Genomic DNA, 27,683 nt, shown 5'->3' on the forward strand with positions numbered 1-27,683 from the left:
TTCTCTTAAATTTTTGGAGATTTTTAAAAAAAACAATTTTTTTTTTCTTTTTTCGTCTTTTAAAATTGTTGGTGATTTTTTAGTCACCAACAATGCCCACCCAAAAAAACCAACAAAAAAATCACCAAAACCATTACACCATTATTTCATCCAGAAATGCATTTCCCCTCTCAGAGGCTCAAGGAAAATGTTTGTTTTGGGAGGAAAAACATTCAGGGCTGAAGCCTCAGACGCCCAGGACGAATGACATCACTGTCAGACACACACTCCTGACCAGGTGTGTGTGTGTGTGTGTGTGTGTGTGTGTGTGTGTGTGTACCTGTGTGTGGTGCGTTCAGGTGACGGTGGACGGCAGGACCATTAGTCTGAACCTGTGGGACACGGCGGGTCAGGAGGAGTACGACCGGCTGAGGACGCTGTCCTACCCGCAGACCAACGTCTTCATCATCTGCTTCTCCATCTCAAGCCCCGCCTCCTACGAGAATGTCAAACACAAGTGGCATCCAGAGGTCAGAGGTCGAATCTGCCCGGCAACACACACTGAAGAAGCAGCAATTATTTTAAACCACGTTTAAAACGTTTTTTTAATCACAGAGTCACTCCGTATGCCGGTCACAGCGGCCCCAAACACGTTTCAGGATTTTAGGATTTTAGGACATCTGCTGTATTTTCATTTCCAGAATTTTAAAGTTTCTAGGATTTTAGCAAAATCATAGGTTTTCTGGACATTTATAGGATTTTAGGAAATTTCAAAGATTCCAGGGTATTTATAGTATTTAGGACATTTTTAGGATTTTAGGATGTTTCGAAGAATTTTAGGGAATTTTTAGTGTTTAAGGACAATTATAGGATTTTAGGGCATTTCTAGTATCTAAGGACATTTATAACATTTTAGGATGTTTCTAGGATTTTAGGACTTTTCTAGTATATAAGGACAATTATAGCATTTTAGGACTTTTCTAGTACTTAAGGACATTTCTAGGGTTTTAGGATGTTTCTAGGATTTTAGCACAGTTCTTGGATTTTAGGCCTATTCTTCAATTATAGGACATAAATAGGATTTTTGGAATTTTTAAAACGATTCTTGAATTTGGGGACATTTTTAGGCTATTAGGATGGTTCGAGGACAGTTTCAGTGTCGTGAAACTTGATTTCTGTAGGTGACCTTGAGGGAAAATCTGGTGGTCAAACACCAAAGGTCAAGGTCACTGTGACCTTAAAAAACATGTTTTTGGCCGTTACTCAAGAATTCTATGCTAATTCTAGTTTCTGTTTAGTCGTGACAAAATAAAAAGTCATTTTTAATTTGTCAGAAATATTTCAATATTTCATGAATTCAAAGTAACGTGTTTGTTAATGTCACATTAACTGAACTTCGTCGTTACTGCCACCAGGTGTCTCACCACTGTCCCGGCGTTCCCATCCTCCTGGTCGGCACAAAGAGCGACCTCCGGAACGACGGTGAGACTCAGAGGAAGCTGAAGGAGACGAACCAGGCGCCCGTCAGCCACCAGCAGGGCGCCGCCCTCGCCCGTCAGATCCACGCCGTGCGCTACCTGGAGTGCTCGGCCCTCAACCAGGACGGCATCAAGGACGTGTTCTCCGAGGCCGTGCGGGCCTTCCTCAACCCGCAGCCCACCGTCACCAAGAAGCCGTGCGTCCTGCTGTAGGAGCAACCGTCGAACGCCGCGCCGCCGGGACTCTGTGGTGTCACTGCCAAGAGACTGTCTGGAAAATCTGTTTTTTATGTTTGGTTAGTATTTTATCTTTAAGAATTAGAAAAGTCGCTCTGGGCTCAGAGTATCCACTAATTTGAAGCATTTTTAAATCTAAACTGAGAAAAAATTTAATTTACATGAAACTGAAGTCCCGTCATCCGTCCTTTTAACCCTTTGAAACCTGAGCAACTTCTAAACATGGCAAGAAAGCAATAAGCAACAGAAAAAAGTAACCCAAAAGTAGAAAGATATTAATGCAACGTGCAACAAAATTACCTGAAATTATTTACAAAAACAAGAAAAGAAAAAAAGGAAGAAAAAAACTGTTGCTGCAGTTTATAAAGGGTTAAATACTGATGACTTCACAGCGGCCTCAGTCTGAGCATGTGCAGGATGTTTTCATGTATCATGACTCTGGGCTGCTTTCATGTTTTGGGAAAATTAAGGGACTGTTCATTATTTATCAGAGGAGACTGAGTGACTTCCTTTAATTTTAAAAAATTTTTATGCCTCTGCACCCGAGACAGCCGTGGCCAGAGGCATGAAATTTTTGGGTTGATGGTCCGTCTCACTCTTGCAACCGTGATGTCTCAACACCTTGAGGGATTCTTTTCAGATTTAGCACAAACATCTACTTGGACTCAAGAATTAACTGATAAAGATTATAGCAGGTCAAAAGTCAAAGGTCAAGATCACTGTGACCTTGTCTATTGCATTATTGTGAACACAGTATTGCAACAAAACTTTAACGGAATTGTTTAAAGATTTGGCACAAACGTTCACGATGACTCAAGAGTCATAAGTCACTGTGACTTCGTCAGTTGGATTCTTTTGATGATGGTAACTTAAGAAAACCTTATGGAAAACCAATTTCATTTTTTTCTTTTTGGCACCGACGTTCACGTGGACTCAATAATGAACCTATTAAGATTATACATGGTCAAAAGTCAATGGTCAAGGTCACTATGGCCTCTTCTGTTGCATTCTCTTGATCGCGATAACTTAAGAAAAGCTTAAGGGAAATTTTGTTTCAAATTTGGCACAAATGACCACTTGGACTCAAGAATGAACTGATCACCTGATAAAAGTGCAAGGTCACTATGACCTCGTCTGTTGCACTACCGTGAACATGGTATCTCAAGGACATCTTGAGGGAATTTTTTGTAAATTTGGCACAAACGTCTACTTGGATTGGAATTTAACAGTAAAAAGTCACTGTGACCGTGTCCGTTGCATTCTCTTGAGCAACTTGGTAACTTTAGAAAACCTAAAGGAAAACCTATGTTTTTATTGATTTGGCACAAACGTTCACGAAGACTTAATGATGAACGGATAAAGATTGTAGATGGTCAAAAGTCAAAGGTCAAGGTTACTCTGACCTCATTTGTTGCATTATTGTGAACACAGTATCGCAAGAACACCTTGAGGGATTTTTTTTCCAAATTTGACACAAACATCCACTTGGACTCAAGAGTGAACTGAATGTATTGTTCAAAAGTCACTGTGACCTTGTCTGTAGCGTTCTCTTGATCATGGTAATGTTAGAAATCCTTGAGCAAATTTATATAAATTTGGTACAAACCTCCACTTGAACCTAAAGATGAGCTGATTAGAATTGTGTGGTTAAAGGGGAAAGGTTAAGGTCACAAATAATAGTCAGTGTGACAAAATGTGAATATTTTGTAAAGGAATATTTTTGGGTGTACGGGGATTAAATACTGTCCTGTGTTCAATGACAGCAGAACCATCAAAGAAGAAGCTGGGCGTGTCGGACAGGAAGCAGCTCAGTCGTGAAGTGATGGAAATAGAAATGAGGAAGTTGAAGAAATTGACACTGAGAATTTACTGTAACTGCAGACAGAAAAAGAGAAACACGGTCCACGACTGAAAGTCATCTTCAGTTTCTGAGGTTTGTGGACGATTCAGGTCAAAAATCTGCTTTGCAAAAGTTTTCTGGGGAAAGAAACGTTTGTTGGAGACATGATGAGTTCAGCTGAAAGACTCCGAGAGTTAACTCTTTAAAAGGATGGCGAGTTTTTTTTTTTAAATTGGGGTTTTTGAAGTTTTTATCCTCAGTCAGTGTGTTAGCTACGTACAAAATGACAGGAGGCCAGTCACAGATTTTAGGACGGTTCAAGATGGTTGGGCATTTCCAGGATTTTAGGATGTTTCTACAATTTTAGGACATTCAGGATTTAAGGACGTTCCTCAAATTTTAGAACGTTTTAGGATTTTAGGACCTTTTAAGAATTTTAAGAAATTTCTAGGATTTGAGGACGTTTCTAGGATTTTAGAGCACTTTACACAAAAGTTTTAAGACACTTAAGATTTTCGGTTGTGTCAAGAATTTTAGGGCATTTCTAGGATTCTAGGACGTTTGTAGGATTTCTCAAACTTTTAGGACGTTTCTAGGATTTAAGGACGTTGCCAGAATTTTAGGATGTTCCTAAGATTTTTGGACGTTAGATTTTAGGATATTTTCTAAGATTTTAGGACATTTAAGATTGTAGAATATTTCTTGATATTTAGGACATTTTTAGAATTTTAGGACCTTTTAAGAATTTTAGGAAACTTGTAGGATTTGAAGAAGTTTCTAGAATTTTACGACATTTCGAGAATTTTAGAACATTTCGAGAATTTTAAGATTATTCTAGAGTTTTAGGACATTTCTAGGATTTTAGGACCCATTAAGAATTTTAGGACATTACCAGGATTTTAGAACATTTCAGGATTTTTCTTTTTCTTTTTTTTTTTTTTTTTTTTTAGGACATCTTTACGCCATTTTTTTTTTTACCAATAACACAAACAAACTTCCAGCTTGAAGCAGCTGTAGACTAGCAGCTCTGTGTCTTGTGAATTAAATCACCGTTTTTGTCAGTGGACTCTGGTGCTCGTTTATCTGTCTGCTTCTCCAAACTTTGAGCCGGTTGTTATCTACTGTAGGTAGTGAACCGTCTGAGGATAAGAGCCTCGTATATCCTCACTTCAAATGACCCAAACTGTCCCTTTAACAAAAGGCATCACATTTTGTTTTAGCCGCGTTGCCGTCGTGGCGCAGAACAGTCTGTCAGCCGAGCTGTTCGACTAAAATGTCCAGTTTGTCACAATTAAACTAAACTTACTTGTCAAGTTACAAGAACGTGATCATTTTTATTGATGATTGTTTTAAATAATTTACTGTATCTTTATTTAAATGTGACAATACATTTAAATATGTTTAATCCGTCTGCTGTGTTTTTGTTTCTCTTGATGAGCAGCAGGGCTCTGAGCTAAATGCTAACATGCTCACAATGCCGCACGTTGATATTTATTTAAAATGCATTTTCATGACTTTGAGGCAAATTTTCCAGACCACACATTGTCTGAAACAACCTTTGAACTCCTTACTGGCTCTTTGTCATTGCAGATTTTAAAAGCAACAATTTTGGCTTTTAATTTTTTCTCTTTTAAATTTCTGGGTGATTTTTTTTCTTTCTTTAAAATGTTTTGGGATTTTTTTTTATCCATTTTTAAATAAAAAAGGAGGCAATTTTTTAAGTGCTGATTAAAAAAAAAACTTTTGGTGATTTTTAAAGGGGACAAAAAAAAGGAAATTCTCATTTTTTTTTTTTTTTGGAATCAATCATTTTATTTGTTTTTCAATTTTTTGTGATTTTTTAATAAATTTTAAAAATCGCCAAAAATGAAAATTCATCACACCCAGAAATTGTTAAAACAGACATAATCTTTAAGTGGTCAAATTTCCATTTGTCCTTGATCACATCATGTGCCATTATACGGGTTTGTGAAACTGAATTCAGTGACTTTTCCAAAACTTTCAGGGTGTGTTTGATTTACTGAAACCTTTCCAGGCCTGGAAATGCTATTTGCAAATTCCATGACTTCTCCAGGTTTTTCATGCGTTTGAAGCCTGTGAGTGTCTCTCTGTGAAGCTGCTGTTGTTGTTCAGGAAAATGAAGTTTGGGGAAGTGAGTTTAATGAATGACCTGCAGACAAACGACTTCCCCAAACCATGAAAGGACTTTTGTGGCGTCAGATAACCAAATAATCAAATCATAAACACGGCTGAGGCTGATTTCATTCTCGTCGTCACACTGAGATCCTGCAGCTCTGAGAGCGAGGACACAACTTTACTGCAAACAGCCTTACAAACAGCATGGAGAGACAAAAAAAATTATTAATTATTTTTTTTCTTCTGAAATAATTCTTAATTTTAGTTTTTGGCTTTTTTTTAAGTTTATGTGATTTTTTAAAGAAGAATGTTGGCTTTTTTTTCTTTGAAAAATGTTGATTATTTTTCAAAGATTTTTTTTATCTTTACAAAAATATGGTTATTTTTAAATTTTAATTTCTTTTTTTTTTGATGACTTTTTAAGAAAACGTGCCTTCTGAACCCACGAGCAGGGACACGAGTTTTACTGCTCAGAGTATCTCCACTGTAAAAACATGCCTTTTTTTAAGAAAATTACTGGTGAATTTTAAAGAAAATAATCAATTTTTTAAAGAAAAGAAACTGCAGATGTTTTTTCTTTAAATAATTTTGATGACTTTTGAAGAAACGTTCCTTCTGAACCGGCGCGCAGGGACGTTTTTACTGCTCAGACTTTCTCTGTTTACCTCGGTCACATTCACACACCGTTTGTGTTGGACCTGATGATGCTGGACGGTGAATTATTCAGTTAGTATAAAGTGCAGGTCAGCAGCGGCTGTCTGACACTGATTTAACAGTAAAATGAGTAAATGTCGGTCAGCAGAGAAAAATAAAATTAATATCAGAATAAATAAACACTCACGTACAATTCAGAAAGTCTGCACGCTGTGTAAAATTAAAAAAAGGAGCAATGATCTGCAGAACCACATATTTAATGTTCAAACTGAGAAACCTGATCGTTTCTGCGTGAATGTGCTGATTGTATTTCATTTGCTATTTACGACATCTATTGCTCGTCTGTCCGTCCTGGAAGAGGGATCCCTCACTATCCTCTACCGCTCTTCCTGAGGTTTCTTCCTCTTTTTTTCCCCGTTACAGGGGTTCTTTTTGGGGAGTTTTTCCTCGGGTGATGTGAGGGTCTAAGGGCAGAGGGATGTCGTACACTGTAAAGCCCTCTGAGGCAAACCATGTTTTGTGATAATGGGCTCTATAAATAAAACTGACTTGACTTGACCGCAGCACGTGCGCTCGGTCAGTCTTTGGGCGACACAAACTGCTGAAGTCCATTTTTGCTTGATGTCCAACTTCAGTGTGTCAACACTTCCGGCTCTCTGTCGTCGTACGAAGTCCATGATTTCCAAAAACAGATTTGAACGGTGGACTCGTCAGACCGCGGCACACTTTTCTACTTCGTGTCGGTCGTCTCAGATGAGCTTCGGGTCCAGAGGAGTTCTGGTTTTACGGTTTCTGGCATAAACGCTTTTATTTTGCTGATCTTGAAAGAAAACATGCTTTTCAAACCAGCAGGAGACAAAGACAAAAAAACTGTGAAAACATTTTCTTGAAAAATTGACAAGTCTTTGTTAAAAAAAAATCACCAAAATACTTCATTAAAAAAAAAAATCACAGGTGTAAGCAAAAGATTGCTCAACTGTTTTTCTAAGACAAAAATAAAATTTAATAAACGCCAAAAATGTCTAAGGAGAGAAAATTTGCCAAAATGTTTTCTTAAAATATCGCCAAGAATTTTCAAGGAAAAAAAAATCCCCAAAAATACATTCTTCAAATAAATCGCCAAACAGTGGAAAAAAAGTGGGAAAAAAAAGCCAAATATTTTCCTTAAAAAAAATTTTTTTATTAAAAAAAAAAAGTTTGGGGGGAAAAAAAATGTTAAATGAAAAAAGACACCAAAATGTTTTCCTTAAAAATCAGAAGACTTTTTAAGAAAAAGAAACCTCAAAAATGTTTTACAGCAGAAAATTTGTATTTTTTGTCCCCTTGAAAAACAACCATAAATCTGAGCTGGTGACAGTCTGTACGGTCCGTTCCTGTGTAGCCCGGGGGGACAGGACGTCCCCCATGAAATGTGGACTGGTCAGACCACTTTGCATCAGTCCGTCTCAGAGAAGTCGGCGTGTTTCTGGATGTCGCTGATATCTGGCTTTTCTGAATCTGAGGAAGTGTTTGTACCGACGATGGTTTTCCAGAGTGTCCCTGAGCCCGTGGACTCATGTCCTCGTTGTGTAATTGTGTGTTGAGAGACATTGTAGTTAAACTGTTGGACAGTTTGTCCTCGCGGTTCGTCTCAAAGTGTCCGTCCTTCACTGACGCTCCTTTCAGAGTCCATCATGAAAGTTTGAACTCAGCCGCAACGAGAAGCTTAATAAGAAATCACCTAAAAAATTGCAACAAAAAAAGAACCAAAGAACCAAAAAAGGGGAAAAGTAGCAAGAAAAGAAATGTAAAAAAAATGTTTTAAATAAAATATTAAATGACCCAGAAAAAAATAAATAAATGAAACAGAATCATACAAATATTTTCTGTGACATAAATCTTCTGGACATTTTTCCTTAAAAAAAAGTGTAGGGTGTAGAGTTACAGACGCATGTTTCTTAATGTTTTTGAAAGAAACCAAACTAATTCGCTCATGTTTCAAAGGTGGAATCACTTGTGGAGACCGATGTGGGTTTAAAGGGTTAAAAGATGCTAAAATACATTTTGATATTAACCCGTCTGTTTCTGTGAACCGGGAGGACGCCGCCGCCGCTGCGTGTAACACACTGACCGTACACGAGTTTCTCACACACACACTTCAACACACAGCTGTCACTTTAACCCTTTAACAGCCGATGTAACGGTCGACAATCTTTACAGTCAAACTGCTTTAATTTTATTTCATACAGATGTTTTCATACACTGAAGTATTGTTCTATTTTATTTTATTAAACTATTTTTTTCTACCAAACATTTCAAACAGATTTTGTAACTAGATTCGTTTTTATTCATATCTATTTTCGTTTGTTTCATGAATTTACTTTTATTTTCAAATTTTTATGATACATTTGTTTTTATATCGTATGTTTATATATGTTTTTTCCTAGATTCATTTTTATTTGTATCTATTTATTTTTGTTTATCTATTTATCTATCTATCTAGTTACTTTGATTTTCAGATTTCTATGACACCTCATTGACTTTTGTACAGTTTTTATAACATTATTTGGGGAAATGTTTTTTTTCTTAATAAATTGATGCATTTTGTTTTCATATTCTTTGGTTTATAATGCTGTTTCATTTTTTGCAAAGGCGTTTCTTAGTGCGTCTGTTAAAGGGTTAACTGCGGCAGATCTGAGCCACGACCAGCGGACCGAACCGCAGTGTGTCGCCGAAATGACACATTTGTACATTTATGGAAATGTAGTTGTTTTTTTTCCTTTTTTTCTGTTTTGTCTCAGCGCACATTATTATTTATTATCTCGGCTCTTAACGTTTTTTATTTATCGTAACTGTTCATGTCTTTGTTTTACTCTTACATACGACTTTGTTTAGATAATCGTGATACAAATAAAGTTATTATTATTATAATTATGATCAGTGAAGGATGAACAGCCGCTGCATCCTTTGAGCCGCCGTCACAGCGCGGGTTTCTCTCCCCATTCATCGTTTCTGTTTATAGTTATTTTTTAACTTCAAACTTGAATATAATCTGAAATGTCAACATTTTTCAGTCTTAAATGTTTAAACGAACAACATTTAATGTCAGTCAGCGGCAGGAGGACGCTGTTACCTGTGAACTGAACCACGCAGCATTTTCTGTCACTTCGTGTCATTTTTAAAAACACGAACGATCTCCGGCTCTAACCGTCTAAATGCGCTAAAAATAAACAATAAATCAAATAAACTAATCATAGCGTTGATCCTGAAATAGAGCCTGATATCTTCTTTCACCCATAATTCACAATTTTATGACTTTAAATGCAGCTGTTGAGTGACAATAACATTAAACAGTGACGCCTTCAGAGATCATTAATAATTTAAAAAAATGTTGTCAACTAAAACTCTATGGAGGAAGTAAAATGACATAACATCACTGAATGAATAAATAAATAAATGTTTAAACAGGAACAACTGAACAAATATATTTGAAAATAAATAAATTATAGAATGAATAAATGCTGACATAAATATGGGAATAAATAAATAAATAAATGAGGAAATAAATGCACAGAAATACCTAAAAGTAGTTGTACAAAAATGCAGACACATAAAATATAAATATAAAAATATTTATTTTTCAATTTCATGTTTAACTATTAACTTTTCTTTATTTATGAATGTGATTGTTTCAAATACATGTTTCTATTTTATTTACTGTTTTTATTTATAAAATTATTTTTTTCTTTTCTAAACATTTACATATTAATATATTTATTTATTCCTGGAATTACTGAAACCTCTGGTTATTTATTGCCATCATTGCACGTTTCTTATTTCATTAACTTATTATTCATTCCTGCATTTATTTATTATTTGTATGTATTTATCCATTTTTTCAGTCTGTACATATTCATAATTTATTTGTACATCTGTGTATTTATTTCCTTATTTATTTATTTAAGTTTTTTTAGAAAAAAGATTTTACACTTATTTATGTAGGTTTATATTTTTAAAATTTATTTAGAACCACATTTATTTATTCAGTCTGTTATACTTTTTTATTTAATGAGTCATCTGTTTATTCGTTCCCGTATTTATTTCGGTATTTATTGGTGCTGAAGTCATTCTTCGTCCTCCACAGAGCTCAGTAAATGTGCTGCTGAGTCATCGCTGACGTGCTGACTCAGCTGTTTGCTGGAATGATGACGAGTTTAATCCGTTCTCTCGTAACGCTCACGTGTTCACGTAAAGTTCAGACCTGGTGTCTCGGCGGTCAGTTTCTCGTCACCTGATCTTTAAAAACAGTCCTCAGGTGACGCTCAGTACCGCTTGTCCTCAGGGGGCGTGGCCACGATCACCTCTTTGCTCCCGAAGTCCCAGAACGCCGTCATGTGGAACGCCATGTTGGAGAAGACCACCAGGTACTCGAAGAAGGCGAACAGCGTGTAGACTGAGAGGACAGTGAGGACAGTGAGGACAAAGACAGGACAGGGAGTGATCAGGGTGTGGAGCTATCAAACTCAACTTACAGGAAATGTCCCAAAATCTAAGAAATGTCCTAAAATCCGGAAAACGTCCTTACGTCATAGGAATTTCCAAAAATCCTAGAAATGTCCTACAATCCTAAAATTGTCCAAAATCCTAAAATTGTCCTATAATACAAGAAATGTACTAAAATCAAAGAAATATCCAAAAATCCTAGAAATGTCCAAAAATTCTAAAAATGTCCTTATGTCCCAGAAACATCCTAAAATCCTAGAAATGTCCTAAAATCAAGGACACGTCCTAAAATTCTAGAAACATCCTGAAATCCTAAAAATGTCCTACAATACAAGAAATGTCCAAAAACATGAGAATTGTCCTAAAATCCTAGAAATGTCCTAAAATCTTAAAAAAGTCCTAAAATACATGAAACATCCTAAAATCCTAGGAACACGTCTGAGGCTGCTCTGACTGTCCCCCGGCCTCCTGTTTTTTTGCAAAAGCGTCCCTCAGATAAAGCCAGCTGAGTGTCCCTGCTGTAGACTGTGAGGACAGAGAGGACAGAGAGGACAGAGAGGACAGAGGGCTCACCTCCCGTCTCACAGTACTTGTTGTGGCGTCTGAAGAAGTATGCGGCGGCCAGACAGCAGCTGACGTTAAACAGGAAGAGACGCACCTTCCAGCGATAAGACGTCATTTCCTGAGAAGACACAGAGAGACAGTAGATTTTATTTACACATAAACACCACAGAAGAAGACAAGTAGAGACGCCAAGTGATGTCATTACTTTCTGTTCAAATTTTAAGATTTTTAAAAAATTGGTTGATTTTTTTTCTTTAATAATTTTCACTTTTTTCCCGTTTATTTATTTGTTATTTGTAAAGAAAACACTTTCAAAACCTCCAGACCCGTCAAAAAAAAAAAAAAAAAATCTGCCTAAATTACATCATTTATAAGAGCCAGAGATGGGAAAATTAAATATTTCACTGGATTTTCATCTTTCCGACGATCCTTTAACACGTCGTGAGTCGGATCAGGACCGTCCCTCAGACCTGCTCTGACCTCACAGACTAGATGCAGATATATAAAAACACGTGGATGCCCGTCTTTAGATCTGGAGTTACAGATGAAGGTTACGTCGTCAGATGTCGAGGCTTCATGACGCCGCTGCAGCAGACTGAAGGAGAGCTCAAAGGGTTAAAGGTCTCGGGGATCCCCGACAACACCAAATATTAAAATTAGAGGCGGCTCCTCTGGATCAGCTGCTGAAGGTTTCCTGGGAGCTCAGCGGTCACATGACGCGAGCTGCAATCAGCGAGTGAGTCACCAAACAGGGAAGCTCCGAAATAAAGTTCAGACGCCAAAAACGAGGAACCAGTTCGTCTGTTTCCTGCCGAGCCACGAGCGCCCCGACTGCAGCTCGACACGTGACCCCGAAAACACCCGGCGGAGGGCGACATCGTGCTGTCGCTCTGAAAAACATCATCTGCACGTCCCCTTTTTTATTTCACAGCACAACGCGTCAGAAAACATCACACTGCGGCCGCAGAGAGACTCAACATTTCTCAGACCTCTGATGGTTCACTGCATAATGACTCGAATCTAATGAGCAAAATTTAATAATCTAATTTTAAAAAATTAAATAATTTTTTTTTTTAATTAAATAACTTAATTTATTATTTCTTAATAATTTAATTTAGGAAAATTAAATAACTCATTTTTTTAAAAGCTAATTAACTTCATTTATTTTTAATAATTAAATTTGAAAAAAATTAATAATCTAACTTTTCAAATTTAAATAATTTTTTTAATTACATAACTTAATTTTTTAAAAGCTAAATAACTTAATTTATTTATTTTTAATAATTAAATTTGAAAAAATTAAATAATCTACTTTTTAAAAAATAAAATAATTACTAATTAAATTAAATAATTAAATTTGAAAAAAAAATTAATTAGTTGGTTAGTTAAAACAGCAGCTTCTACCACAGAGGGACACAGAGGGAGACAGATGGACACAGAGAGACACAGAGGGACGGACAGACAGAGACAGAATAAGACTGTTTACCTCTGGGTTGACATAGTGTCTCCTGATCACGTGCCACAGTCTGCATGTAATGAGCATGTGCAGCAGCGAGCTCGCGATGAACACGATGAAACCGTTTTTATGAACATCTGCAGAAACAAACACGTCACCAGCACTTTCAGATAAGGTTCATCATAATTTCCAACATGACTTTTCTATGATTTCTCCACGACAAAATTTCAATACCAAACATTTTTTTACTGCAGGTCTTTAGAGACAAAAAATGGAAATTTTGTTTTGTCTCTTCAGATTTTTGGCAGTTTTTAAAGACAAGAAAAATACAATTTTTTTCGTTCATTTTTATGTAACTTTAAAAAGGAAAAAAAAGCTTTTTTTTGGTGATCATTAATAACATATTTTGGCCTTTTTTTCCTTTAAATTTTTTTCGGTTATTTTTAAAGAAAAAAAATGTAAACTTTATTCTTGTTGATTATTTTTTCTTAGATTTTGAACATATTTTTTCTATAATAATGTTGGCAATTTTTTCTGATCTTTTAATTAAAAAAAATTCTGTAAACATTTTGGGTGATTTTTAACCAACCTTCATGTTAAAGAAACAAACTGGGTGATTTTTCGATGACTTTTCCAAAACTTTCAGGGTGTGTTTGATTTACTGAAACCTTTCCAGGCCTGGAAATGCTATTTGCAAATTCCATGACTTCTCCAGGTTTTTCATGCGTTTGAAGCCTGTGAGTGTCTCTCTGTGAAGCTGCTGTTGTTGTTCAGGAAAATGAAGTTTGGGGAAGTGAGTTTAATGAATGACCTGCAGACAAACGACTTCCCCAAACCATGAAAGGACTTTTGTGGCGTCAGATAACCAAATAATCAAATCATAAACACGGCTGAGGCTGATTTCATTCTCGTCGTCACACTGAGATCCTGCAGCTCTGAGAGCGAGGACACAACTTTACTGCAAACAGCCTTACAAACAGCATGGAGAGACAAAAAAAATTATTAATTATTTTTTTTCTTCTGAAATAATTCTTAATTTTAGTTTTTGGCTTTTTTTTAAGTTTATGTGATTTTTTAAAGAAGAATGTTGGCTTTTTTTTCTTTGAAAAATGTTGATTATTTTTCAAAGATTTTTTTTATCTTTACAAAAATATGGTTATTTTTAAATTTTAATTTCTTTTTTTTTTGATGACTTTTTAAGAAAACGTGCCTTCTGAACCCACGAGCAGGGACACGAGTTTTACTGCTCAGAGTATCTCCACTGTAAAAACATGCCTTTTTTTTAAGAAAAAGAATTGACTTTTTTTTCCTTCAAAAATTACTGGTGAATTTTAAAGAAAATAATTAATTTTTTAAAGAAAATAAACTGCAGATGTTTTTTCTTTAAATAATTTGGATGACTTTTGAAGAAACGTTCCTTCTGAACCGGCGCGCAGGGACGTTTTTACTGCTCAGACTTTCTCTGTTTACCTCGGTCACATTCACACACCGTTTGTGTTGGACCTGATGATGCTGGACGGTGAATTATTCAGTTAGTATAAAGTGCAGGTCAGCAGCGGCTGTCTGACGCTGATTTAACAGTAAAATGAGTAAACGTCGGTCACAACTTTACTGCAAACAGCCTTACAAACAGCATGGAGAGACAAAAATGGGGGTTTGGGGCATTTTTTCTTGAGATTTGTAGGGGAAAAAGTGCCTTTTTTAGAATCATTTTTAAATTTTTGGTGATTTCTAAAGAATAAAAACTGCATTTTTTTCTTTAAAACTGTTTTGGTGACTAATAACGAAACCTCAAAGGCATGTTTTCCTTAAAAGTCAAAAATTACACATTTATCTGCCAGAAACTACAAACAGTCCTTGAACACACGATGTGATATTATACAGGTTTGTGAAACAAAATACCAGCACTTTTCCAAAACTTTCGGGGAATATTAAGTTTTCCAAAATGTTTAATGGCCTGGAACTTGCCATTTTCAAATTCCATGACTTTTCCAGGTTTTTCATGACTGTATGAACCCGCTCAGGTTAAATTGTTGGACGAGCTCAGAGAAGCCGCCCGGGTTGAATTCGGCGGCGAGCGGCTGTACTCACTGTAGGTTTCGGTGGACGCCACGTACGTGAGCAGCAGCAGGCCCGTGTTCTCGGCGAGGCTGCTGAGGAGCGCCAGCCCGCTCAGCAGCAGCTCCGGGAGCCTCTTGGCGAAGCGGCCGCGGTAGAAGCTGAAGTAGCTGGCAGACACCAGGTAGCGCGGCGCCGAGTGCAGCCCGATGCAGCAACGCCAGATGTAGCGCTCCGGCACGCGGCTGATGGCGGCACTGATGGACGGGAGGTAGTTTGACACCTGGTGGACGAGGACGCACAGAAAACAATGTATTTTAAATCCTACAAACATCCTAAAATCATAGAAACATCCTAAAACTTCAGAAATGTCCTACAATCCAAAAAACGTCATGAAATCCTAGCACTGTCCTAAAATCCTAAAAATGTCCTCATGTCCTAGAAATGTCCTAAAACTAAAAAAAATGTCCTAAAATTCTACAAATTAAACAGGAGACAACAGGTGAGACGTTTGTCCGTCTCTCCGCGACTTTCTGAAGTGCTCACATGACAGTGCGTGGACGTGGCCTCTTCAAAGTGGTACACGAGCGCGATGAAGAGGCAGGCGATGAGGCCGGTCAGAGGCAGCAGCACCGTCACCACAGCGAAGCTGGTGAAAGGGAGCCGGATGAGCGGACGGTCCCGCTCCAGGCTGGCGTACGGCCCCTGGAGCATCCTGGACACGTGAGACGGAGACGGATGAGACATTAAAAGTGAGAGACATCATCACATGTCCAATAACTTCAAACACACCTGACGGCGTCTGAGAGTCACCTGGAGTCCAAAACCTCATCAGGACTTCAGCGTCGGGACGATTAAAGCTAATAATTAATGATCATCAGACTTTTCCGATCAATCAATTCAGTGAATCAGAAAAGATTCAGTTTCCTGTTTGTTAAACTGAACATTTCTTTATGAAGGAAATAACGAGCTGATTAACTACTAATGACAACAACTTTTACAAATATAACAACTTTTTAATAACAATAAAGGAAAAAATAAAACCATAAATGCAGCAAAAGAAGTCAAGATTAAAGTTTTTGCTGTGACTGAGTTTAAACACTGAAATATTCACTCTTATAGACAACAAACAGTCCCCAGAATTACACTTTAAAAAAAAAAAAAAAATCACTAAATTAATAAATAAATCGCAATTTATTAAAAGAGAAAAATCACTAAATTAATATATATATATATAAAATGAAAAAAATAATGGGAAAAATAACAATCCCCAACATTTTACTGAAAAAATAAACTAACTAAAGCAGTAAAATAAACACAAGATACAGTAACTACTAACATTTTTAACATCATAATTCAGAATTAAAGTGAAATTAAAGAGTTTTCGGGTGAAAAAGGCGCCAAAGTGCATTTAAAAACATAAAAACAGCTTGTTTAGCAGAAGAGTCCCGCGTGACTGTTTACCTGGACAGGTGAAGCAGTCTGGAAACGTTACTTCATCTTCCCGTTAGCTTTAACGGTTAGCATGTTTTTGTTCCGGTGTAACCGTGAATCACTCACCTTTCACGGCTGTCCGGGCCCTCGCGACCATCTGCTCACCTGTGGACACCTTTACTTTGCGATGCTGTTAGCTGTTAGCTCGGTGTTAGCCTCCCGGTGAGCTAACGTTAGCCGGAAACTTCGGTCCACTTTGACGTTAATTTCCGGGTTTAAATCCGTACAAACAGCGTCTCAGAGTGGCGCGCGAGCCCCTCACGGCTACCGCGGCCCGTTAAACGTCGCGCACAGACTTTATTTTCCGTTATTTTCTGTCAGTTTGACGGTTTTCTGACGGACTTTGATCCAAAAACACCGGCGTCCGGCCAGCTACCACTTCCGCCCGCGGCGACCTTCAAAATAAGAGTCTCACTTCCGCATCTTGACAAATTATTTTGTGAAAAAAAACAGAAGCATTTCCGGTCATAAATAACAAAAGACCCCGCCCGAAAAGAAAAAATAAATAAACAACAACAACGCTACAATAACCATAAACAATAAATAAACAAGTACATAAATGAATCCCTAAAAAAAATCATCATATCATAAAAAACGACCCATTTAACAAAGTAATCAGAATACAGCATAAAAATGATTCAAAAAAATGAAAAAATAAAATAATAAAAATAATAAAAATTGAAAATAAAAACATTTTCAAACCCAGTGACAGAAGAAATGTCATAAAAATATACATGAACTCATTTAAAAACTAAATAAACAAACAAATACATACATATATGAACAAAAAACTAACTAAAATAACTCAATGTTTTATAAAAAGTCTAATAATAATTATTATTGCGTTAGGATGTTAACTGTTAGTACTTGTACTGATCAGAATATTTTCTCCCTCTCTGCCTCTGAGTTTTTATCACAGACTGTATATAATCTGTCAAATAATAATCTGATGTGATCATACCCTGCGATGCGCTCTGTGGTTTTATTTGTGGGATGCAGACTGATGTAGTTCTCAGAGAGTCTCAGCAGGAGGCAGCGCGACTCTTTCTGACTGATTTCTGCAGAAAATCAACAAGTTCACAACAAAAAAAGACTCCAGATTTTTATTAACGCTCGTTTGTCCTGAAAACTTCATCAGTTTGTTTTTAATCCCCCTCCCTTTTGCTCAAGGGAGGGGCATACAACTTTAACTGGATTTATTTTGTATTAATTTATTTAAAAAAAAAACATTTTTTGGCCATTTTCAAAACCTTTGGCCACTATTTAAAAATGTGTTTGGGAATTTGTTGTTCATTAGGTGATTTTTTTTTTTCTTTAAACCTTTTTTGCTATTTTTTTTTTCTTTTAAAATTTTGGGTTATTTTAAATAAAACATGTCTTCCAAACCCACGTGCCCGCCAAAATACAAATCACCAAATTACAGCATTTATCACAGCCAGAAACTGTGAAAACTTAACGTATGAAAATTATTGTTGGACTCTCAAGTTTCAGATGGTCCTAAAACGGACCTCAAGTGGGATCAACACCTGATATTTTTTTTCCAGAGTCACTCAGCGCGGCTAAAAAACCAGAAAAAGCTTTCCTCCCTGACGGAGAGTTCATTAACGTTCACTCGTTAAACATCAGCGAGTCTCTGCGGTGTGACTCATCTCGTCCTCATCGATATGATCCTGCAGCTTCGCTCCCTTCGGGCTCACAAACTGTTTGATCTCTAATATTTGTCCTCTGGATCAATATTGTCTTTCGATCTGAATGCGGAGAAAACTGTGCGAGAGAAAAGACGACAAGTTAATTTTCATTATTACTCATTCAACTTTTCAATGACTTTATCACAAATTCAACAATGTTTTCACGCTTTTCTTTGTATAATTGTCTCCAGGTGTGAAGCCTTTTCTTTTCATCTTCAAACAGAAAACATGATTCATGCTCATTAACTGTTTAAATCCTGGAGCAACATCTCTTTTCTTATTCATTTTCTTATTTCAGACGCCTCTCACAAGAATTTAACCCTTTGAACTCTGAGCATCTCGGTGCAATTTCTCTCAAAAACATTTGAAAAAAAGGCAACGAGCAACTGGGTAACAAACGTTATACAAACTAAAAAAAAAAGATTACATTTAGAAATGTATTTGTAAAAGTTAGTGAAAAATATCTACGGAAAAAAGAAAAAAGCCGAGGAAACACTTCATAGATAATAATCATAATTACATATTTAAATGTTTTTACAGAATTTAAAAAATAATTTTAAGCACTTTTCTTCAGGTCATTTCCTTTGGTTTTCCAAAGCTTGTGTGTGTTTTTTTTTTTTTTTTAACTTCTTTAAAACCTTTTTCTAAAAACTAATTTTCAGGTAATTTCCTTGTGTTGTTGTTGTTTTGTTTTTTTGTTTTTTTTTACTTTAAAAAAACTTAAAAAACAAAAACAAAATAATTTTCAGGTAAATTTCTTCAGTTCTTTTTTGTTTGTTTAATTTTCCTTAAAAAAAACATTTTTTAAGGTAATTTTGTTGTATTTTTACTGATTTCTTGCTAATTTTTGGGTTGTTTCTTCTTTTTGTGCTCACTGTTTCTTCCCATGTTTTTGAAAGAAATAAAGCCAATTTTCAAAAAAAAAAAATCTAACAATTAATTTCACTGAATTTCTAAAATGTTCCTCCTGATCAGCAGGAAGCCATGTGGCTCTGATGTGGGATCGTATTTAAAGTTTTATTTTGAAAACATGTTTTGATTAAATGAGTTTTTACATTCGTCGCTGACTCTGTCAGTTTTGGGAGAAACTGAGCCGAGGGGGTGAAAACAGAAATATTTGATGTGAATAATGAGTCCTCTGTGTTTCAGCGACGTCTCCACACAGCCAACGACAGTGTGTGTGTGTGTGTGTGTGTGTGTGTGTGTGTGTTGCAGAGACAGAGTCCTTTTGTGTTCCAGTGTTTTCCTCCATCAGTGGAAACTGATCGTTTTTTCACACTCTCTTAAAATGGTTTAATTTCTGTTTGTCTTTACATTTATCATCATCAGTTCTATTGACTTTTATTTGTTTAATTTATTTATTACATTTTATTGTGATATCATTTTTAGTCATGAAAGAAATGTTATGTATTTTTTTAAATATAATTTTAAAGTTTATTCTTCTATTCTGAAAAATTGTATTAGTTGTTTTTGATTTATTTTATATTATTTTATTTTGTTGTATTTACTTTTATATAATGATTTTTTATTTTATACTTGTATTTTTTAGTTGTGAAAAAATCTGTTATTATTTAGTATTTTAATTTTATATTAACTATTTAGGTTTATTAACTTTTCAATTTTAAAATTTTATTATTTAATTGTTGTTTTTTTTTGCACTTCCAAAATTTTATTTTATTTTTTTATTATACTATATTATTTAAAATTCTTGTGTTGACTTCTGTTTAATGATGTTAACATTCTATTTTTGTGATCTTTAGTCTTGCAAAAATATATCTGTGTATATTTTGTTGTATTGACGTTTATCTAATTTGATTTTGTTCTGTTGACTTCTATTAATGACATCTGTAAACATTTTACTGCCATCTTTCGTCTTTATCTTTTTTTTGTTGTTTTTATTTTTCGTCTAATATTATTGTGCCTTGTGTGACTTTTTTTGTTCCTTTTCATTTTTGTAATCTTTTGCAAAGTTTTATTTATTGTTACTTGTTTTGTGTTTGTTGTTGCATCATTTTTTTGGCTGCATGTTAAAGGTGCTTAAAAAAAAATAAAGTTGAGTTGATTACTTAAAAACTTTGTAAAACACAAAAAAATGACTGTATAGTGTATATGTGAGTTAAAATACTAAGTTTTCAGTAAATGTTAACATGTAAAATTCAACAACCATTTCAGTTTTTTGGGACATGAAAGAATCAATGAAGACTTGATCATGGAGACGTCTCACACACACACACACACACACACACACACACACACACAGTGTGTCTCTGACCCCTCCCTCCGCTCCGTCACAGAGACACACTGTTTCGTCTCACTGGACAATGGACACACACACACACACACACACACACACTCACAGGATGGCTGCCGCCTCGCCTTGCCGCTGTCGAACGCCTCAGACCTTCATCATCTTCCTCTTCGTCCTGTCAGGTGAGACGCAACCTGCTGACATCACCAATTAATAAAATATAATCAATAATAAATGTGATCTCATAGATTAAGTTTCCCGGCAGCAGAAGTCGTTAAAACGAGCTCCACCTTCACAGCTGCAACATTAAACTAATCAACTTCAATACATAAATAACTATAATACAGTAATATCATACATAATATTCTCCATCAGTACTTTTACTTCTGTATGTAGTTACAAATACAAATACAAATATTTACTAAGTTTGATGTTAATATTTTATACTTTTACATAACTTTTAATTCTACTGTGTCGATTTAGAACTAAACTAGAAATATCACCACATGGCTGTAAGGTCACAGTGACCTTGACCTTTGACTTATCACCATATCCTTTTTACTTGACGGTACTTTATTTATTTTGTTGTATTTACTTTTACATAATGAGTTTTTTTAATAAATATTTTACTGTTACAATTTTTAGTCTTGCAAAATTTAATTGTTTTTATTTTTTATTTTTTAAAATCATTTTATTTTGTTGTATTTACTTTTAGATTTTGATTGACTTGAGTTAAAAAAGGCCAGCAAGACTTGGAAAAGTGCTTAAGAAATTATAATTCTGTAACATCAGTTTAAATGTGTAATTATGATCATTAAAAATGTAGTTTTTTCTTTTGTCCCTTGACATTTTTGGTGGAAAATTTCTTACCGAGCTGCTCTTTGCCTTTTTCCCCAGAGTTTAGAAAGAAATTGTGAAAGCAACGCAAGGAAAGCGATGTCTCTCTGGGTTTCAAAGGGTTAACATTAAGTGAATTTATTTTTTACCCATTTTTTTTTAACCTCTGTGCTGCAGGAGGACCGTTTTTGTCTGTTTCCTGTTTTAAAGTGGCGGAGGGGGGCGTGGCCTCTCTGACGTGTCAGTACTCGGTGAAGCGGTTCGGGCTGAGTCGGGTCTGCTGGGGTCGCGGCTGCGGGACCTTCTGGTGCAACAACATCCTGGTGCAGACGGACGAGCACGGCGTCATCACTAAGGTCAGAGTTCACGCTCACGCTAACAAGAGCGGAGACAGGCTCTAATAATACTGACCTGAAACCTGGCGCTGCAGGTGACGGACCGATACCGGCTGACGGGGGACGTGCTGGATGGACAGATGGACCTGGACATCCTGAACGTGAGGCGGACGGACAGCGGGCCGTACTGCTGCAGGGTGGACATCGACGGGATCTTCAACGACAAGAAGGTGATCATGAACCTGAGAGTGGTCAAAGGTGAGTCCGAACACGTGCTGACATTAAAGAACAAATTCGTGAATTCATGATTCATCACTAACAGTATTTTTTAATATTTATGAGCGCACGCCGACTGTTTCAAGACTCAAAGAAATGTCCTTAAAGAAGGAGTCCCAGTTAAAAAATGATCTGTTTATCATTTTATCTTATTAGATAATTTGTGATATTCTGTCATAATAGCTACTGTTTGTTTGAATTCTTGAATCATGGCATCAAAAACATGTTGACTTTGACCTTTGACCTCCAATCACAAAATTGTAATCAGTTCATTCTTCAGTCCAAGTGGACGTTTGTGCCAAATTTGAAGAGATTCCCTCAACGTGTTGGTGAGATATCACAAGAAAGTTACATTTTTTGGAGACTTTTAAAGGAAAAAAAAAAAATTGGGGGGGATTTCTTTAGAAAAACATTTTGGACATTATTTTTTAAAGAAAATATTAATATTCTTGGCATTTCAAACATTTTTGGTGATATGTCTTAAAAATATGTTGGCAAATTTTCAATAAAATATTTTGGTAGTTTTTTAAAACAAATATTGGCGATTTTAAAGAAAACATTTGGCAGTTTATTTATTTATTTTTTTCAATTTTTTGGAATTGCTCTTTATTTATTTTTTTCTTTTCTGTGATATAAAAAAAATCCCCAAAAATGACACCATTTATTACAAAACAAAATTATGGATGGATGTTCAAATTTTTGAAGGCTTTTAACACATCATGTGTTACTATACAGGTCTGTAAAACTAAATTCAATGACTGACCATGGCCTGGAAATTGGTATTTGCAAATTCCATGACTTTTCCGATTTATCATGACTGTTGGAACCCCGAAAATAAGAAACCTATAACTGTGTTAACATATCAGTTTTATATCAAACATCAGTATTCAAAAATGTCCATTAACATGAAGACAAGACCCGAATCTCAGCTCTGTAGATCGTACTGAAGCAGATGTGTGGTTTAATGGGTTTTTTTCTGTCTCAGCTCCGGTCACCAGTTCACCTCCAACCACAACCACATCAACAACAACCAATCAGGTGACGGAGCCGTCGGCCTCCACAGGTGAGCCACAGATCGACCTGCTGCGCCCAGATACCTGAACATCAAAGCCTGGCTCTGGGAACAGTTTGTTGTGTCGGAGAACAGAAAGTGTATCTAACTCTCATCTGAAACATTTGAACGGCTGAATATTTAGCTGTTTTTCAAAAAAAGATTTCAGAATAAGATTTAACCTTTTGCCAGACTTGAACACAAAACAGACCGGAACAAGCGAACGTTACGAGAAAACATTTCAAATAAAGTTTCATAGGTTCAGTTTAGGCAAAAGTAAAATTACATAGTTCAGGATCGGCTGAGGAAATCTACATAAATTCGGTTTAGGAAAATTAAGTTACGTATCTTTGGTTTAGGCAAGTTAAGTAACGTAGATTATGTTAAGAAAAGTTAAGTTAAGTTTAAGTTTAGGAAAATAAAGCTACACAGGTGAGAATTGTGAAAAGACAGTTTTGTGGCTATGGTTTAGGCAAGTAATTTTACGTAGGTTTGGTTTCAAAGTAAAGTTACGTAGGTTATGTTTAGGAAAGTTACGTAGCTTTGATTTAGGAAAATTAAGCTATGTAGTATACAAGTACAGGCAAGTAAGCATAAACCGGTTTGGTTTAGGAAAGTAAATTTAAGTAGATTTGGCATTTTTTGGATTATTGTTCAGATTTATGAGCTGCTGGATGTCCCCGTTTAAAAGTGTGTCTCTGTTTCTGTGCAGTAAACTGGAAATCTCTGCTGTCGTCTCAGCTGGACCTTCTGAGGAGGAACTCCACGCTGCTGCGGTCCGAAACCGTCACGGTGAGAAACCAAAACCTCCCTGACACACTCCAGGTGCTGAATCTAAACCACCAGAGTCCTGTGTTCACCAGCTCAATATCTTCTTTACAGGCTTTTCCAAGATTTTAGGATGTTTCTACGATTTCAAGACTAATTAGGATTTTGGGACATTTCCCAGGTTTAAGGACTTTCTTTGGATTTGGGAAAATTTCTTAGATTATTAAACATTTGTAGGATTTTAGGATGTTTCTTGGATTTTACGACATTTCAAGGATTTTTGGAAATTTCTGGGATTTTTGGTTGTTTTTAGGATTTTAGGAAATTACTTGGATTTTAAAATGTTTCTTGAATTTTAGGACGTTTCTAGGATTTTGCGATGTTTCTACGATCTTTCAAGAATTTTAGGACATTTCTAGAACTTAAGTACATTTCTCGAATTTTAGGAAGTTATTAGGACTTAAGGACATTTCTAGAATTGACAATTAACAAACAAATTAGCAGTTAGCTGTAAATTCTGTTGCTAAGGAAGTCAAAAAGAATAAATATTTTATCCTAATATTTTAACAGCGGTGGTGTTTGCTGTTTCATGTCCCGTATTTTCTGCTGGCTGCTTTTATCGTCCACTGAAATAATGTCCGGTTTGCCGTCGCCTGATTGTATGAGTATAAACAGCTGATCCGACTCCGTGCAAAGGCAACGAAAGACTTGTTTTCAAAGGCTTAACTAAATGCTCACATTGTGCCTTATTCCTGTGCGTCCTTTTTATTCAGATACACTGTAATTATTTTGAAGTGTATATTTATATATTATTTTTATTGTCTTTCTCACCCTCTGTCTTCAGGTAAAGGACTCTCTGCCGTCTGTCTCTCTTCAGATCAACGTTCCCGTCCTCTCGCTCTCCCTCACTGTGCTGTTGATCTTAGCCGGAGTTTTCCTCTTTCTGGCCTTCAAACGTATGTTTTCCTTTTTTTTTTACCATAATATTCAGATGATATCACCCAGAATGTGCTGCTATCGTGCTTTGCTTCAAAGTAAATATGATTAAATTACTTAAAGAGGACACATTACGCTCATTTTTGATTTAGGTTTCTCCTTGAATGTGTTTGCATGATTGAATGTTCAAAAACATGTATGGTTTATTTAAGACCCCCTTCTGATAAAGCCCAAGCTGGTTTATGGGTCGTCAGTATCACATAACAGACCGAAAAGCAGCACTTTTTACCATGAAAAAACACCACTAAAGCTTCTAAACTCAACCGGACATGTCCCAGCAGGAATATGACCCTAAATCTGTAAGAAATTAACATTAAAAACTAATGTTTCCATGACATTAGCATGTAGCTACATGTAGCAGTGTACTTGCGGTTGAGGAATGACTAAAACGTGTATAGTGACACTTTCTTCTGTGAAAAACCACAATAAAAGCTTCTGAACATAAGCAAACATGTTCCAGCAGGAAAAAGCTCAGAAGTCTGGTAGAAATTGACAACATCAGCAACCGAGATTATATATTTCCGTGACGTTAGCATGAGTGTGTTAGCAAGTGTATAGCTGCAGTTTCTTAAGTGAGAAATCAACAATAAAAGCTACTGAACATGAGCAGACATGTTCCAGCATAATTATGATCCAAAATCAACATCAACAACCAAGATTATTTTTTCCTGGATGTTAGCACGTAGCTACATGTTGGCATGTAGCTACATGCTACATGTAGCTACATGTAGCATGTAAACACTTGCAGTGCCTGGAGCAGACGACTATGAAGAGTATTCAGAATGGTCTGAAGCCTTTTACAAACTTTTACTTGAGACTTTGGCTACATTTCATATGAATACCCGACAAAAAGAAAATAAAAAAATTAAAAAGCGTCATAGGTCCCCTATGACGCTTCACAGAATTCGGAGATTTCATATTTTGTAATTCAAATCTCACTTCCTCCTGCAGGTGGAGTTTACAGAAGAGCCATAAAAACCGGCTGGTGAGTTCAACACAGCGATGAAGGTTTCAGGACGCATCGACTAATAAAAGGAAACAAACAAAAAATATGTTTCTTTTTTTTTGTAGTTTTTACTAAAAAAAAGTCTCAGTTTAAAGTTTAATTTACTGAAGATTAAAAAAAAACTGTCACTGTTACAAATCTGGATTTATAATTATCAGTTTTGTCAATTGGATCTTTAACCCTTCAATACCTGGGTATACCTGCTTGATTTCTTTCAAATACATGGGAGAAAGACCATGAGCAACTTGATTAGATATTACACAGAAATCAGCAAGAAAATTACTGGAAAAAAAACCCAACAAACAAAAAAAAGGGAAAGTAAAATAAATAAATAAATGAAATGATCTGGAGAACTGCTTAAAAATTATAATGGTTCAGTTTCAAAAAGGAATATATATAGTGAGCTGGATTTTTTTTATTTCTAGCTTTAAATGATAATAATAATACTTATCTAAACCTACTTTTTTTTGTAATTTTGGGGGAAACTTCATGCTAGGTTCCTCACTAAACCAAATTGTTTAGTGTTCAAAGGTTTGAAAACCTGTGAAAGGCGTCTAAACGCAGCACAGGAAAAGGGATCCAGGTTTGAAAGGGTTGCAGAGATATTCTCACTTTTGTAGCAGAAGTTCTGGTTTCACCTCAGCGCTCGATAAAGTTACTGAAATGCTAAACTGACTATAAGAGCCGCTGTTTACCATTTCGTGCTCTCCTGCAGTTTCTCCTCTGAAGAACCTCCTCACATCATCTACGAGATCCGGATGAGGAGACCAGTCCAGGAGAACATCTACACCCTGGACTAGAGCGCCTCCGTTCACCTTTCTCTCTACGAAACACAGAAACCATTACATTTCACTTAAATTAAATAAATCAAACACACTCGTGTCTCACATGCGTTTGTCGTTTGTTTCATTGAGTGTGTGAAATATTCACAAACAATCGAGGTCAAAGTTTAATATGTTTGGCATTTCTAAAAGAAAAATGTTACTTTAGAAACATTTTGGTAATTTTTAAATTTAGAGGATATATTTTCTTTTTTAATACAATTAGCCCTTTTTATTTTTGGAACTTTTAAAAAAAATATTTGGTGATACTTATTTTCTTTTAAATTTTTGGGTGATTTAAAAAAAAAACAAAAACCATGCCTTCCAAACCTGTGGACCTGCTTTCTTTAAAAATCACCAAAAATAACACCATTTATCATAACCAGAAACTGTAAAAACAGAAATTGTTGTTGGATTTTAAAAAAATTCTGACGGTCCATGAACACATCATGAGTTATTATACAGGTTTGGGACCCGAAATTTGATGACTTTTCCAAAACTTTCAACATATATTTAGGGTTAGAGTTGTGCTCTTGTGTGAAATTTACTCTTCTGTGAACCTGCTCATCACACCAATCTTCTTCTTCTTCAGCTCCACACACACACACACACACACACACACACACACACACACACACACACACACACACACACACACACGCACACCTGTCTGCAGGGCAACACAAACACACTCTCACTACGCTACTCACATATTGGTTTAAGACAATCACAGCCTCAAGTGTGTGTTCACCTCCGTGTTTAGAGAAGCTGCAGGGGAGGGCGCTGCTACAACACACACACTCACACACACTCACACTCACACTCTCACACACACACACACACACACACACACACACACACACACATTGTTACATCAGATATTATCTCATATCGAACTCGAGACAGAAAAACGATCCAGAATCTTGTTTTCAGCTCGTAGTTTTCGTTCCTCTGGTGGTGAAATCTACGACCCTGACTCCAAGAAGTTTGGATGTTGCGTGAAACAGAAATAAAAGCAGACTGTGACGATTTGCAAATCTGAATTCAAAAATTCAACTGATACAGTGCAGAGAAAAGATACTTAATATTCATACTGCAAAACTATTGTTTTTTGTAATTATTCACTCATTCTTTGCAGTTTGATGGCTGCATTACGTTATTAAAAAAAAGTTGGGAAAAGACTTTGGCTTTGGATTTTTTTTCCCTAAAAGTTTTTGCTGATTTTTGAAGGAAACATGCTTAGGGTTTGGAAGAAAAGTTTTCCTTAAAAGATTTTGGT

At 36.0% G+C, this 27,683-nt stretch overlaps 3 protein-coding genes and 1 long non-coding RNA gene across 6 annotated transcripts in view; 2 read left to right on the plus strand and 2 right to left on the minus strand.

Moving 5' to 3' along the window:
- LOC148187177 (uncharacterized) overlaps nucleotides 1-443 on the minus strand; it is an 8,833-nt gene extending 8,390 nt beyond the window's left edge. The window contains exon 1 of the long non-coding RNA XR_015778887.1: nucleotides 320-443. This is a non-coding gene — a long non-coding RNA (uncharacterized LOC148187177). The remainder of the gene's footprint in view (nucleotides 1-319) is intronic.
- rhogb (ras homolog family member Gb) overlaps nucleotides 1-4,939 on the plus strand; it is a 14,136-nt gene extending 9,197 nt beyond the window's left edge. The window contains exons 4-5 of the mRNA XM_088088268.1: nucleotides 339-509; nucleotides 1,395-4,939. Of these exons, the coding sequence (XP_087944394.1) occupies nucleotides 339-509; nucleotides 1,395-1,670 (447 nt within the window). The 3' untranslated portion in view covers nucleotides 1,671-4,939. The remainder of the gene's footprint in view (nucleotides 1-338; nucleotides 510-1,394) is intronic.
- A 1,626-nt stretch (nucleotides 4,940-6,565) lies between these two features.
- Nucleotides 6,566-21,696, minus strand: LOC121952225 (acyltransferase PGAP2-like). 3 transcript variants are annotated; one of them, XM_088088265.1, is made up of 7 exons: nucleotides 21,563-21,696; nucleotides 16,445-18,142; nucleotides 15,431-15,599; nucleotides 14,918-15,167; nucleotides 12,857-12,963; nucleotides 11,380-11,488; nucleotides 6,566-10,756 (listed from the first exon to the last, which is right to left on the minus strand). In XM_088088265.1, exons 3-7 carry the CDS (start codon nucleotides 15,596-15,598, stop codon nucleotides 10,626-10,628), a joined length of 765 nt encoding a protein of 254 aa, XP_087944391.1. In that variant the 5' UTR covers nucleotide 15,599; nucleotides 16,445-18,142; nucleotides 21,563-21,696; the 3' UTR covers nucleotides 6,566-10,625. The 3 variants fall into 3 exon arrangements, with proteins under 3 accessions (XP_087944391.1, XP_087944393.1, XP_087944392.1); XM_088088267.1 differs by lacking the exon at nucleotides 21,563-21,696 and adding an exon at nucleotides 21,316-21,454; XM_088088266.1 differs by lacking the exon at nucleotides 21,563-21,696 and adding an exon at nucleotides 21,301-21,442.
- On the plus strand, nucleotides 20,356-26,470 carry timd4 (T cell immunoglobulin and mucin domain containing 4). The gene is made up of 8 exons (XM_042498763.2): nucleotides 20,356-20,496; nucleotides 21,329-21,507; nucleotides 21,582-21,744; nucleotides 22,748-22,825; nucleotides 23,526-23,605; nucleotides 24,426-24,537; nucleotides 25,529-25,562; nucleotides 26,299-26,470. The coding sequence occupies exons 1-8, from the start codon at nucleotides 20,388-20,390 to the stop codon at nucleotides 26,381-26,383; spliced, it is 840 nt and encodes a 279-aa protein (XP_042354697.2). The 5' UTR covers nucleotides 20,356-20,387; the 3' UTR covers nucleotides 26,384-26,470.
- The last annotated feature ends 1,213 nt before the right edge of the window (nucleotides 26,471-27,683 follow it).

Source organism: Plectropomus leopardus, chromosome 15 (genome assembly GCF_026936395.1).
Source record: "Plectropomus leopardus strain MGB_pleo_1.0 chromosome 15, ASM2693639v1, whole genome shotgun sequence".
NCBI classification, from domain to species: Eukaryota; Metazoa; Chordata; class Actinopteri; order Perciformes; family Serranidae; genus Plectropomus; species Plectropomus leopardus.